The 13441-nt window shown below is 39.9% G+C and overlaps 1 protein-coding gene across 2 annotated transcripts in view; it reads right to left on the minus strand.

Moving 5' to 3' along the window:
* The window catches only part of PDSS2 (decaprenyl diphosphate synthase subunit 2), a 76445-nt gene that overhangs the window by 55517 nt on the left and 7487 nt on the right, over positions 1-13441 (minus strand). For both annotated transcript variants that reach the window (XM_083608413.1, XM_083608414.1), the window contains exon 2: positions 2130-2264. In XM_083608413.1, coding sequence (XP_083464539.1) covers positions 2130-2264 — 135 coding nt within the window. The remainder of the gene's footprint in view (positions 1-2129; positions 2265-13441) is intronic.

Here is a 13441-nt window from a genome sequence, read left to right on the forward strand (position 1 = left end):
TTAAATGCATAAATAATAGCCATATAGGACCCTGATCAGGACTGGGGCTATGGTTCCTTCCCATCACCCAACTTCCAATCCAAATCTTTATTACCACCACCCAACTTCATTCCTGACAACAGCTGCCCACACATCCAAAACTGCTTCTTGCTGCACAAAAAACTGCTGTTGATGCAATCACACCTTGTCTAATTTTCTTATATCTGGGCACAGCACAAAAGCTTTTCCAGCCATCTTCTAAATAAAGACATTCTGTAAGAATCATCACCACACTGCAAGTTAAATGCAGCTACTCTTAACAATGACCCCTACGTGACCAATCATCTAGAACTGTCACATTTGAATCAGTTTTCCATGGTCATTATTTTGGTAATTCTCAGTGATCAAGAGTGATTTGATGAAGGTTCCTTGGTTTGAAAAACTGGTCAACATCATATTTCCTATGAATGCCTAAAGATCCACATGTGACTTCTTTTCAACTTCCTAAAACAGGAAATCTTTGTGAGCAGATACTGATTACCTGTCTTTCTTTAAAACACCCTGGAAAAGTAATAGTCAGTGAAGATATACAGCTAACTCAGTAGGTCAGCTGTATTACTGTGTTTGGAAAATAGGTAGTAATCTTACAAGGATGCAGCATATTTCTTCATCTTGTGGATCAGGCAAGAACTGCTCCTTACATATTACATATTACCACTGCCAAACACTCATCATTATAAGAAGACAAAGACATCTGCACAGGCTTCCCCCCAACCCCAGATATTTGGACCATGGTTTGCAGAGGCCAAGTCATTCATTCTACCTATATACACCTTATTAATTTCTCCCATATCCTGAATCAACATTTTGCTGCAATGGAAGCCAATGATTTCTACCAGAGACGATAAAAGAGCCATCACTACTGGATATAAGTTATGACCAATCTATTAGTTATGCTTTTTGGTTATGTAAAAGACCTAGTCATGTTAGAAGGCAGGAAAATAGTTGTACATCTATTAACAGAAGAAGAAGAAGAGTTTGGATTTGATATCCCGCCTTTCACTCCCCTTCAGGAGTCTCAAAGCGGCTAACATTCTCCTTTCCCTTCCTCCCCCACAACAAACACTCTGTGAGGTGAGTGGGGCTGAGAGACTTCAAAGAAGTGTGACTGGCCCAAGGTGACCCAGCAGCTGCATGTGGAGATTACGAGACTACCGCTCTTAACCACTACACCACACTGGCTCTCAGCTGCCCATTCAACAATTAGTTACAATTCAGGTTTTTTTGGGGGGGGGATCAATGCACCTGTATTGGAGGATTGGATACCAAGGTATGGGAGGTGATCCAAATGAAGGAAGGCAATTTAACAATTTTATTTATTATTTATTTATTTCATAAAATTTACACACCACTTGATTGTAAAACAACAACCCTCAAAGAGGTTTAATAATAATTTCACTGAAAAATAGACCCTTTTTATTCTGTATCAGTACAATAAGAAGTAATATAAGGTCAAACACAGACTGGAAAGTGATACGTGCAGTGCTTGGGCCTGGATGGAAAGATGAGTGCTTTTGCTACAATAAAACTATCTATGTGGAAAGAAAATCCTGCTGCTGTGCATTCACTTAGAACGCTATTTTTCAGTGCAGCATCCTATCTGGGAAATACCTATATAAGGATCTCATAGAGTTGTTGCAAACAGGGATAAAAGTAAGGATTGTAGAGATAATCATATACAAAAAGCAATATACAACTTTTCTTTTTAATGAAGCACAGATGGAAACAGGAAGAGAAGCTGTCTTTCTGAATAGTATTCTCATATATCTCAATAGTACAGTGGTACCTCGGGTTAAGAACTTAATTCATTCTGGAGGTCCGTTCTTAACCTGAAACTGTTCTTAACATGAGGTACCACTTTAACTAATGGGGCTTCCCGCTGCCGCAGCGCGATTTCTTTTCTCATCCTGAAGCAAAGTTCTTAACCCCAGGTACTATTTCTGGGTTAGCAGAGTCTGTAACCTGAAGTGTCTGTAACCCGAGGTGCCACTGTATTTGCATATTTTGAAAAAAACAACCGCACACATATTGGCATAATCTGAAAAGAAAACAGATGTGACTCTGCATCTTTTTCATTAGAAAATTCTTACCTAGGATGTATCCCACTGATCATATCATTTTGGAGGGAGCTCTCTGCTGTTATGCTGGGCCCAGCTGCCTTAGATATAAGTAAAACCACCAAGCCTCTCATCTGCAGGTTGTTCCTGCTATCCAACACAAAACCTCTGCAAAAAAGAATAAAAAAAAGAAAACAGTTAAGTCAGATCAGAATTTTGAACACTCAAATAATTTTTCCTAAGACCAATTTAGATGACGTGCCTAAATAGTGGGTTAGATGACTGAGGATGAGCCACAGCTTGTGTCCTGCCCTGTTCTCCTCTATGTGTGAGAGGAGAGAATGAACTTCTGCTTTCACTTTAGAATCTATAGTTCTCTACTGCTTCTTTAGAAAGCTCCACATTACGTACAGTGTTAGAAACTGGGATTGAAAAGCTAGGAGCAAAATGGGAACTTCCGGGTTGGCGCCATCGCCGAATGGCGGACTCCCTCCGAGCTCCGGAGGGAGCCGGCTCGGCAGGGGCTGGGTTTTACCGCACCGGCGATGCGGGGACCCTTAGAAACCACGGCCACGGGGGCCGTGGACTTGGAGACTCGGCTAGCACCGCTAGCGCCCTCCCGACTCGTGAAGGAGCCTTTTTAAAGGCTACGGATCGGGTGCCGGGGAGAAGCGTGGTGCTTTGAGTCCTCTGCCACCCCTGCCGAGCGAAGCCGCATGCCATCCGGCGGAGAGCGCTGACTTCTTCCATTGAGAATTTGGACTTTTAACAACAACCCGTGAGTAAATTGGAAATCGGGTTTAAAAGAAGAAAAATTTTTTGGATTTGAGACGAGCGGGGGGGGATCTAAAAAGGAAGTCAGTCCCCCTCCCTATTGTAGACATTTTAAAACAAGGATTGGGAAGCCAAGGCCCAAAAAGAACGGTATCTTTGCTAAAATCAAGAATTCCATGATGGGAAAGTACAAGAATTGTGCTGGAGGAAGAATTGAAGGAGAAGGAAAATGCACCCCCCTCCCTGGGAACCGGGGCGATTGAGGAGTGAGCCTGGTGAAAAGAGCCGGTGATTTTGACAGCTGTCAAAGTAGCTGTCAAAGTCGGAATTTTAAAGAGGATTTTATTACAAGGACCTTGCTGGTCAAATTTGTTACAACTTGATATAATTTGTTAAGACTTGAATACAAAATGGCGAAAACACGGAGAACAATCGGATTTTTGGAAACAAAGTTACAACAACCCCCCTAGAGGAGCTTCGGGACATTACAAAGATGGGCGTAAGCCGGGAAAAATACAACACTTCGGAATTTCACAGAACTGGTTATCTCCTGGGAAAGCTGCAAAACTGAAACTGAATCTCGTCTACAGGGTGTTTAGACTAAAAGGAGACAACAGAATACTTTACTGAAGAAGGAAGGGACTGAACGCAAGTTTTTGTTCCTGAATAACAACAACCCATGTAGAGTTACTAAACTTCTGAATAAGAAAGTTTTAGCAGCGGAACAAGAGGAAGCTGGACTATAACCTTGAAAGAACAATGGGGGGAATTTTATAATTTGACATTTTTAAAGATTTAGGAATTAATTTTTAAAAAGTAATCCTAAAAATGGGAAATAATTCTGCAAGGAGTTGGGGGAAAAATGGGATTGATGGACTTAAGACTTCCAGGCTGGAAACATAGATTGGAGGATAAGGGAAATTAAACCGGGGAAGGGGAGGGAGAATTAGAATCCAAAGGCTTGCAACTATTTTCTGAATTGGTTTTCTTTTTTCTAATATATTTCTTATTTTTTTTATACTTTTATTCTGTGTGCTTTTACTTTAATGGGAAAAAAGGGGGACATTGTGGAAAGAAAAGGGGGCGGGCTATGGGGAGAGATCTTTTGCTTTTTTTTATCAAGGGTGTTGCATAAGGTTTGTATAAATTTAAATTTGAACAATGGGGTATATAAATTGTGCTTTAAATCAGAAACAGAACTTGTGGAAACAACAATATGAAAGGGGAATACGGTAGGGGTGGGGGAAGGGGGGAGTCCCAGAAAGTGGATGTTTGAAAATAAGGTTCTGAATGTATCTTCATAATTTCTTTTCTTCTCTTTCTGTATTTTGGAAACTTCAATAAATATTATTTAAAAAAAAAAAAAAAAAAAAAGAAAAGCTAGGAGCAAAATGGCTTCTGGGACCTGGGTTGTGGGCACCAAAACAGAATATCTAGTCTTCATGGAGGGGCCTCCTGCTGCTGCCGCGCCGCCAGAGCACGATTTCTGTTCTCATCCTGAAGCAAAGTTCTTAACCCGAGGTACTATTTCTGGGTTAGCGGAGTCTGTAACCTGAAGCGTATGTAACCCAAGGTACCACTGTATGCAAGTCCAAGGCTCACTGGAGCTTGCTTCTGATCTCTCAAAATTACAGCTTCTATATCATTCTCAACACTAAGGGCTCATCCACACTCCCGCTCATCCTGCTGCTTTCTCCCAGGAAAACCTGCTTTTTACCGCTGAATCGGAACAAACATCACTTGCTGTTTACAGGGCTTGAGATTTACTCTAATTCAGCAGTAAAGAGCATGTTTTCCTGGGGAAAGCAGTGGGACAAATGGAAAACCACTCAGACCCCTGTTTTCTAACCATGGGACAAGTGAAGTGTGGACCAGCCCTAAGGCTAGCTTTCTCTATCTTAGTGGCTAAAGGTGTTTTGGGCTACAACTACCATCAGCATCAGCCACCATATTGTATGATCAGGAATGACGGGAGATATGGTGTCTAAACAGTATTAGCAGAGGGATACCAATATATATAGCATATAGAGATGGCTTATATAATTGAAAAAGCAATCAATATCCAATGGCATAAAGTATTTTCTGGATAGGTATGGTGATTATGCAAGTTATATGACTAATTTCAAATGAAGTTTCAAACTAAAGTTATAATGTTAAAAGACAAGTTCAGTTTCCACAACCAACCTCGCTTCGGTTGAATCAAAATATAAATGAAGTCTATTACCATATGATAGAGAATAGATAAAAATAGAATACGGAGGGAGAAACACGTGATTAACCCGGGAAGTACTCCAGTCTAAAAACAGCTGCTAATTAGTAGCAACCCTAGACAGAGAGAAATGTCAGTGGACAAAGTACAGAGCAGGAATTGATAGACAAAAGTAGTTGACAAGCAGTATGGCACCTGCTCATATTATCTGTATCACCTAACATTCCTTACTGTTTATTTACTGTTGCTTTGTCCAAGTTATCAGCTAAGAAAAAGCTGAAGTTCTTTTTCAACGAAAGTAGTAAACAGAATTACATTAGCAACATATACTCTATCTTCACTACAGCAAACTGCATAAGACTTGAAACAAATAAAGCCTAAGGTGGCCATCCTTTAGTAACTAGAAGCTACTGCAGTCACTTGACATGGCTCCAGGGGTCACATTCGCATTCCACCGGAATTCAGTTCCCTAGAGATATTCAACCCAAGTTACAGGTACATAAAAGTCTTCCAGATGGTGCAATTATTCTTGATGGGTATGTGGCAGAAGACAGGTGCCCCTAGGGGAGAAAGGGGAACTGGATGCAGCCCAAGTAAAATTGGGCCTGCATGCACACACACATTAGTATCAAATTCTTTCTTAAAAGATTGGGGAAAACACAAGCAGAAGTGTAAATATAAATACAAAACTACCAAGATTAAGGTGCTGCCTGTTATAGTTTGTGCAGCTTGGTATTATTAAACACTGTGCCCTTAAGGTAAATAAAATTAGACTGGTACAACTACCCACAGCAAATACAGATCTACAGAAAAATGAAAAGACTGAGGGTTGGGGGGGATGAAACAATTATTCTCCATGTTATCCATGTGACAAAACCTAGATTTAAATGCCTGACAGATTCACAGATTTAAATAGAGCTCTTCTTTAAAAATTCATGTTGATGGGGGGGGGGAGTCTAGCTCTGAAACAAGTATACTATTATGGTATGCTGATATAAGACTCGCACTACCCACACAAGAAGTAACACTGGCTAATAGTTTATGTGCTGAAAGAATTACACCTCCTACTAACGTCCATCTGTTTAAAAGAATAAATCATGCAAACATGAGTATCCCCATTAAAGCTTTGCACACTTCAACTTCTAATGCTCAGGAATTTCAACTTTTCAGTTACAGATAAATCTGTAATTTCAGTGGTTTAGCAGTTATATTATTTTGAGTATTTTTCCCAGAAGAGAAAAACTTTCATTGGGCATAATGAGCATTTAGAACTTGCAGGCTGAGAGTTGTAGTGTACTAATAAAGGCTGCTTCTCTCTCTCTCTCTCTCTCTCTCTCTCTCTCACACACACACACACACACCCCAGACAAAGAAAAGTTCAGAAGATACTGTATAGTAGAAAAATGTATTCCATTGTATTTCCAAAGCAGTCAGAAAAGTAGACAATGGTTTCTGCCAAAAACAAGGTAGAAAAATTCAATAATCTGAAACATGATGAGCAAATAAAATCTAAAATGTATGAATACATGAAAGCATTAATGTTCCAGGTGATATGTCAGCACAGTGTTTATCATCCTGATCATCCAACAGTAGCACTATGCATGCCTAATTTTATTATTTACCTGTTTTATTGAAATGTTTATTGATTACCTTTCAGCCATAAGATCTTTAAGATGGTCACTAATCAGATACTAAAACAAAATTAAGAAAAGAGCAATAAAACCTTCAAAGACAATTTGCACAAGTTATACAGGCTCCCTGCTTTCCCCCTTAAAGGTTAAAAAATTAACCTGAAGTCAAGACAGTTGTTTAGCATGTACTGTCTATGCCCCTACCCTGATTTGTATCAGAACTTTAAGATCAGCGAGAGGTAAATGACAAAAATAAAAAGAACTGCCAACATTTAGAGAACACACAGGCGTGAATACCAATATCCTGTGCAGGTACAGTTATGAAGCAGATATTCTGGCCAATTTATGCCTGTCACAAATACTAGAATCAGCAACTGAATAATTGTAAATATTCTTTTAAATATGCATTTTGATCACTTAAAAATACATTTACTTATGAGCCTGACTCCATAAATTATTAGCACTGATAAAGCCTCTAAACTTGTCTAAATGCTGCACATACATTAAAAAGACAGTTCCTATTTGTAGGCTCACATAAATGAAGGATACAGCACAAAAGGAAAAAGGAGTCTGGAGAGAAGGGGGAAAGCAGGTCTTGGAGCAGCTGCTCATTCACTGGCCAATGCAAGAGACCAGAGAAAAGGAGTGCAGCTTCCCAGTGACCCTTTGTCTTATAGCCAGTGGCAGAAGCCAGAGTGTATCCCACTTCAGCTCTACAACCACAGGACAACTGACAATATGAAACACTACTGCCTAGTCACCGAACATCAAAATTTTGTACTATGAAAGTCTAGGCTAAAGTGGCCCCCTCACTCAGCTATGATGATTTCCTAAACAGATGCCTAAAACAAGATTTTTGCTTTAGCAGTTTTCAAACTATTGTACTCTATGATGTGTAATTTAACATCCTCAGTGGACCAATTATAGCAACTGCATTTCAGTGAATATTCTCTCTCATACATTGGCTACAAATGTGCATTAAAATATATTTGGGTTGCACTGACAACTAAATGGAGCTGCTTATGGAATTTGGTTAGGGTTTGGAATTCTCTCTTATAGTAGCCCAGTTCTTCATTTAGATGATCTCAGATACAGGAGTTAGCCAGTTGCTATTCTGTTCCAAATGAGTCCTTCTGTAAGGTTCCACAAGGTTCTGTCTTGCCGTAAAATTGTTCGTGTGCATATGAAGAAGTCAGCCACAGATTGGGAGTGAAGAGTCCTCAAATATGCAGAGGATCTTTCATCTGACCTTGAAGTAGCAATGGGAGTTTTGAATCAGCACCCAAGAATTACCGTAGACAAAACTAGGATGAATCAAAACAAGATAGAAGCAATGACTATCAGAGGCACTTCCAATTATCAAGTGGTGTCAATTCTGGACAGTGTTTTTATTAGCTGATATTTTCTTTGGAAAGCTAAAATGTTCATGGCATCAAAAGGAAGACTTGGGAAATCTGCTGAACTAGAGCCAATTCGGCAAGCTACAATGTCCTGTGCAAAACTCCAAATAAATGCTATGATACAGATATCCATACAGACATGTCAAGGAGCCATGATAGGCTACAGATACATTGCATCTGATTATACATTCTTGGGATAATTCCTGTGTCTGCCAAAACACCTGGATAAAAACTAGAGAACAGTAGAATTTAAACAAACCTGAAGGTAATCTAATACGGTTTCTGAAATTTATGCATGATTGTCAACACTTTTACAATGTTATACTTTGCTCAACAAATCCATATTATAATATCCACAAGCAGGAGCAAGATTAAGCAAGTTGTGTCTCCCAAAGGTGCCTGAAAGCAATGAATAAAGTACCTAAGTCCAGAAGCAGCTCATATAAATAGCAGTTTCAGTTTCTAAAACCTACATGGTAGCATTTTCACTCCATTGCAAAACCTCACAGTCCAACTAAATATGTTGCTATATACAGATGTAGATGTCAGTCAAAACATCTCTATGTCAAAAATATCAATAAATCTTCTGAAATGTGAATGACAACGTATGCCTCTGTGACAAAATACAAATATTGAACACACTGTACAGTTAATTGGTGGAAAAGTAACTGGAACATTTCTGATATATTTCCCATGTGTGTGTATTCATTCCTGAGAGAACTCAATATTTTAAAAGGTGGAGAATTTAAGCAACTTGTGGTTTGGGAAATGTTAGTTTCCACAGCAACCAGCATGATTTTCTTTATATAGCATTTTAAACAGATGGCAAAAAAGTGGTCTTGTTTGCTTCTTTGCCAAGCATGTCAATAAGAACTGCTGTACTACAGTATTGTATATTTGAATTCTTAAATAATCCAGGTAGACTAGTAACAGAATCTACTACTGTAGGCAAATACAATTAAATCTTTACTTTTCACAGATACAATTCTAAAAAAACCCCAAAAAAGCAGCATCACTGCTCACAGTGTTCTTTGGCTAAGCTTTCTAAAAACATTTTCTCACCATTTGGAACATAAATAAATTCTCAACTATAAAATATTGAAAGTGAATGCTAAAATTACAAATGTAACATTTGCTTCCTATATCTTTTTGTTTCTTAACTGTCCTTAGTTAAATGGCTTCTGAAATTCAAGTTCTCACAATACATCAGTAGAAAGTAAGGAAAGAGTTGTGTGATGAGCTTAAAAAAACAAAAACAAATTAAAGATGTATTTAAAGTATATATGTTTCAAAATTAACATGGTGATACTTGCTGCATTCAATGTAATTCCAAGCCATGGTTTGGTGTTGACATGAATGAGCAGCAATGACCCTCAAGCTTGTAGATTCAGGTAGGTAGCCGTGTTGGTCTGACGCAGTCAAAATATATATTAAAAATAAAATAAAATTGTCCAGTAGCACCTTAGAGACGAACTAAGTTTGTTCTTAGTATAAGCTTTTATGTGCATGCACACTTCATCAGATACCAGATGGTATCTGAAGAAGTGTGCATGCGCACAAAAGCTTATACCAAGAACAAACTTACCGTATTTTTTGCCCTATAAGACGCACTTTTTCCCCTCCAAAAATGAAGGGGAAATGTGTGTGCGTTTTATGGGGCGAATGCAGGCTCCTTGGCTTCAGCTATAGCAACGCGAAGCCTCTGAAGCCTGCGCTCCGGAGGCTTCGCGTTGCTTCCGCTGAAGCCAGGAGAGTCTGCTCTTTGAGGCTGGCGGTGGGGGAAAGCAGCGCTTCCCCCATGGCCAGCCCCAGAGGATGGGGGGCAGCGGGAAGGCGCGCAACACCTTCCCACTACTCTCCAACCCGGCTTTGAGGCTGGCGGTGGGAGAAAGCAATGCTTCCCCCATCGCCATCCCCAGAGGATGGGGGGCAGCGGGAAGGTGCGCGACGCCTTCCCGCTACTCTCCAACCCGGCTTGGAGGCTGGCGGTGGGAGAAAGCAGCGCTTCCCCCATCGCCAGCCCCAGAGGATGGGGGGCAGCGGGAAAGCGTGTGATGCCTTCCCGCTACTCTCCAACCCGGCTTTGAGGCTGGCGGTGGGGTAAAGCAGGCTTTTCCCCAAGGAGGGAGAAGGGACTGACTGGCGGAGTCCGTCCCTTCTCGCCCCTGTGGGCTTTTGCGGGAAATGGGGGAATTCCCCCACCTCCCGCAAAAGCAGGCAAAAGCCGTGCGCTCTTTAAAGGGGCTGCGCAGTTTTGCTGGCTTTTCTAGGAGGTGGGAGAATTCCCCCACCTCGTAGAAAAGCCCGTAGGAGCCGCGCAGCCTTTAAAGAGGCGCCGCTCTTGGGGGCCTTTCCCCAAGGAGGGAGAAGGGACTGACTGTCCGAGTCCGTCCCTTCTCTCTCCTGTGGGCTTTTGCGGGAGATGGGGGAATTCACCCACCTCCCGCAAAAGCAGGAAGAAGGTCTTGGAGTAGCGCACAGGCTGCGTGCAGCCTGTCCGCTGCTCCCAGAGCTGGGGGGGGGGAATCATATTTTTTTCCTTGATTTCCCCCCCCTGAAAAGTAGGTGCGTCCTATGGGCCGGTGCGTCCTATAGGGTGAAAAATATGGTAGTTGGCCTCAAGCTTGTGATTGTTTCATCTCCCACTGAGCTCTCATTATACTGCTTTTTTTCTAACAAACATCTAGTTTAACAAACCATAGTTTGCCATTACATATATACCTGCAAACTATTGTTTATTCAACCAGTTTTTCTGTATATTTGCATTTGAAACCAGACCCAAACCATAATTTTCCTCATCCACATGCAATGGCAATTATATTTGCCAAAGAACTGCAAGTCCTTTAGAAAAGCAAAGCATGCAAAGAGAAGAGGAAGAGCATGCAAGTCTGATGCTCGCTGCTGCATGTTCATATAATATCAACCGAGCCTGCATCTGAAACCAGCAATTGCTACTAGGAGTATTTCGAGCGCTTAATCTATAACTGGTATTTTAGAAACTTTGGCATATAGGCAGTCTGCCTTCCATCTTTTGCTGCTATCTGAAAGCTAAGGGTAATATTGAACATCAGTCATGGAGTAGACCCGCTACAGTCAATTGACTTAAGTCTCAGCAGGGATGCTCTGTCATCCATAGTATTTTTTAATGCTTATCGTGGTTCAAGCCTAGACTTCTTTTATGCCTATGTTTTCATCTAACTTGCAATGGTTATATATTGACCCACCAGTAGAAGCATAAGGCATAATCATAAGAACCATTCAAGCTTTTCTGGGGTCTGTATTTTTTAAAATATAACAGGCCCAATGTTGTCTCTTTCTCCTCTGTATTCTTGAAATCTCATCCTGATCTTCTTCATCTGTTACCAGGACAACAAGCACTCTGACACTCCGATCTTGATAGTTGTAGCTTTGCTCCACTGTCTGTTTCACATGCATTAAAATAGTTTCTAATGGTTTACTTTCCTCTATGCCTACATATACACTCCAGATTTCCTTCAAGTAAAAATAAGTGACAAAGATTTCAGGGGTGAGGGCATACATTTTAGGGAAGCAAAAACTCCAATTTTAAAAAGGAAAATATGTTTAAAATCAGCAATGACTGACAACTAGTATAACCAGAGACCCAGACTTAATGAACAAGAGGTGAATCCACACTAACACACTGATGCTGTTTTCAAGATTACTTAGAGAAAACTATTTTTGGTAATTAAAAGTTTTCACTAAGTGTTAACTGGGAAGATGGGAAAATGAAAGAATAAAATTATCGAAATGTTTTGTATTTTGTGCTAGTCATGTGAAATTTGCTTATACAATTTATGAAAAATTCTCCCATTAATATTATATAATTTCTTGGGGAAGAATGATTCCAGAAAGTGTAAGCATGCAGAACATTACATTTCTAGTGAAATATGATATGCTTTTTCAACATTTTTACAATTTAATTTTATTAATTCTAAGAAGAATTTGAGCCAGTCACTTTAAGTCTGCAATCTTAAATTCTGCAGGACTTACTTGTGAGTAGACATATACTACTCAATACCTGGTTTCCACTTAAATCAATGGGATTGAAAAGTATTTCACTTGGCTCAATCATGCCTCTAGTTTTACTGGTAAAAATCACCACTGATAAATTCTGAACCAACGTGCTTGCTTTCAAAGGAAGAAAAGGAAAGAAAGGGGAAATGTGGGAGTCAATAAAGAAGGAACACTAAAAGGATCTGAGGGCAGGTGGCCTATACAATTTATTTTCAAAGCTGCATTAGCACCCTGCAAAGCTGCTTATAAATCATGTGGTTAAACAACATGTGCTGTCCCGATCAATCACTAACATCACTTACCCCATTTGTCATGCTCTAGTCTACGGATATTTCTCTAAATGATGAAATGACTTTAAAATGATGATGATGATAATGTTAATAATAATAAACAATGCTGAAAACTTCCATCTTAAAACAGAACTATACACAGCTATTCTGGATACAAAATTTCAGTGTTCTTGCTCCTGACATGTTACTATGTTGATAAATATATCCCTTAATTTACCTTAAAAAAACAAGGGCTTGTCAGTAAGCATGATAGTTACACATTTCTGGAAATATTTAGAGGGGGCAACGATGAATCTATGACTAGGCTTGGCATTTAGCAATATTGGAAAGGCTGACTCAGAGGGTTTGATAGCTCAAGAAACAAATCCAACGAGACCTGTTTTACACCTCCGTTCAATATTCAACAGGACTTCAAGAAAAGTTCCTGCACAAAATTCTCTTTTGTGGGATGGGTAATGGACACCGATCCTTGCTCTGATAGATGCATTAACAGGTTAATTCAGCATCTATAAGAGAAGCACTTGACCCAGTGGAAAGACTGCAAAAATATAGAATTGTTATTGTTGGACTGTCTTTTCATTTTACTTTATACAGTACAGGTTATTAGCTCCCCAGCACATAGGAACATTGCTGTACTTTGTGTTTTATGTCATCCTAAATAAAATAAAAAAGGTTTTTAAAAATGAGTTTTTAAGAGACCAGGTCCATTTATAAATTGTTTCCCAAGTAGTTCTGAGAGTGAAATGAGGAGGAAAAACTAGCATCTTGACCTCTAGAAATCCGCCACTTTCCAGCAGCATTTCATGCAAAAGTAGTGGCACTTTCTCCAGCAGTTTATTTTTTTAAAAAAACTCAGCTGGCCCTTCAAATTGGTTTCTGCTTCAGCTAGGAAGGAACAAGAACCGGCTCAAATGCAAGACATGCCACCTTTGTCATTCTGTACCGTTTACTCTTATCAGATAAAAGGGAAGAGGACAGAGACACGTGGCTCGCTAATGCTTTAGGT

This window comes from Podarcis filfolensis (genome assembly GCF_964270895.1).
Source record: "Podarcis filfolensis genome assembly, chromosome: 3".
Taxonomy (NCBI): Eukaryota; Metazoa; Chordata; class Lepidosauria; order Squamata; family Lacertidae; genus Podarcis; species Podarcis filfolensis.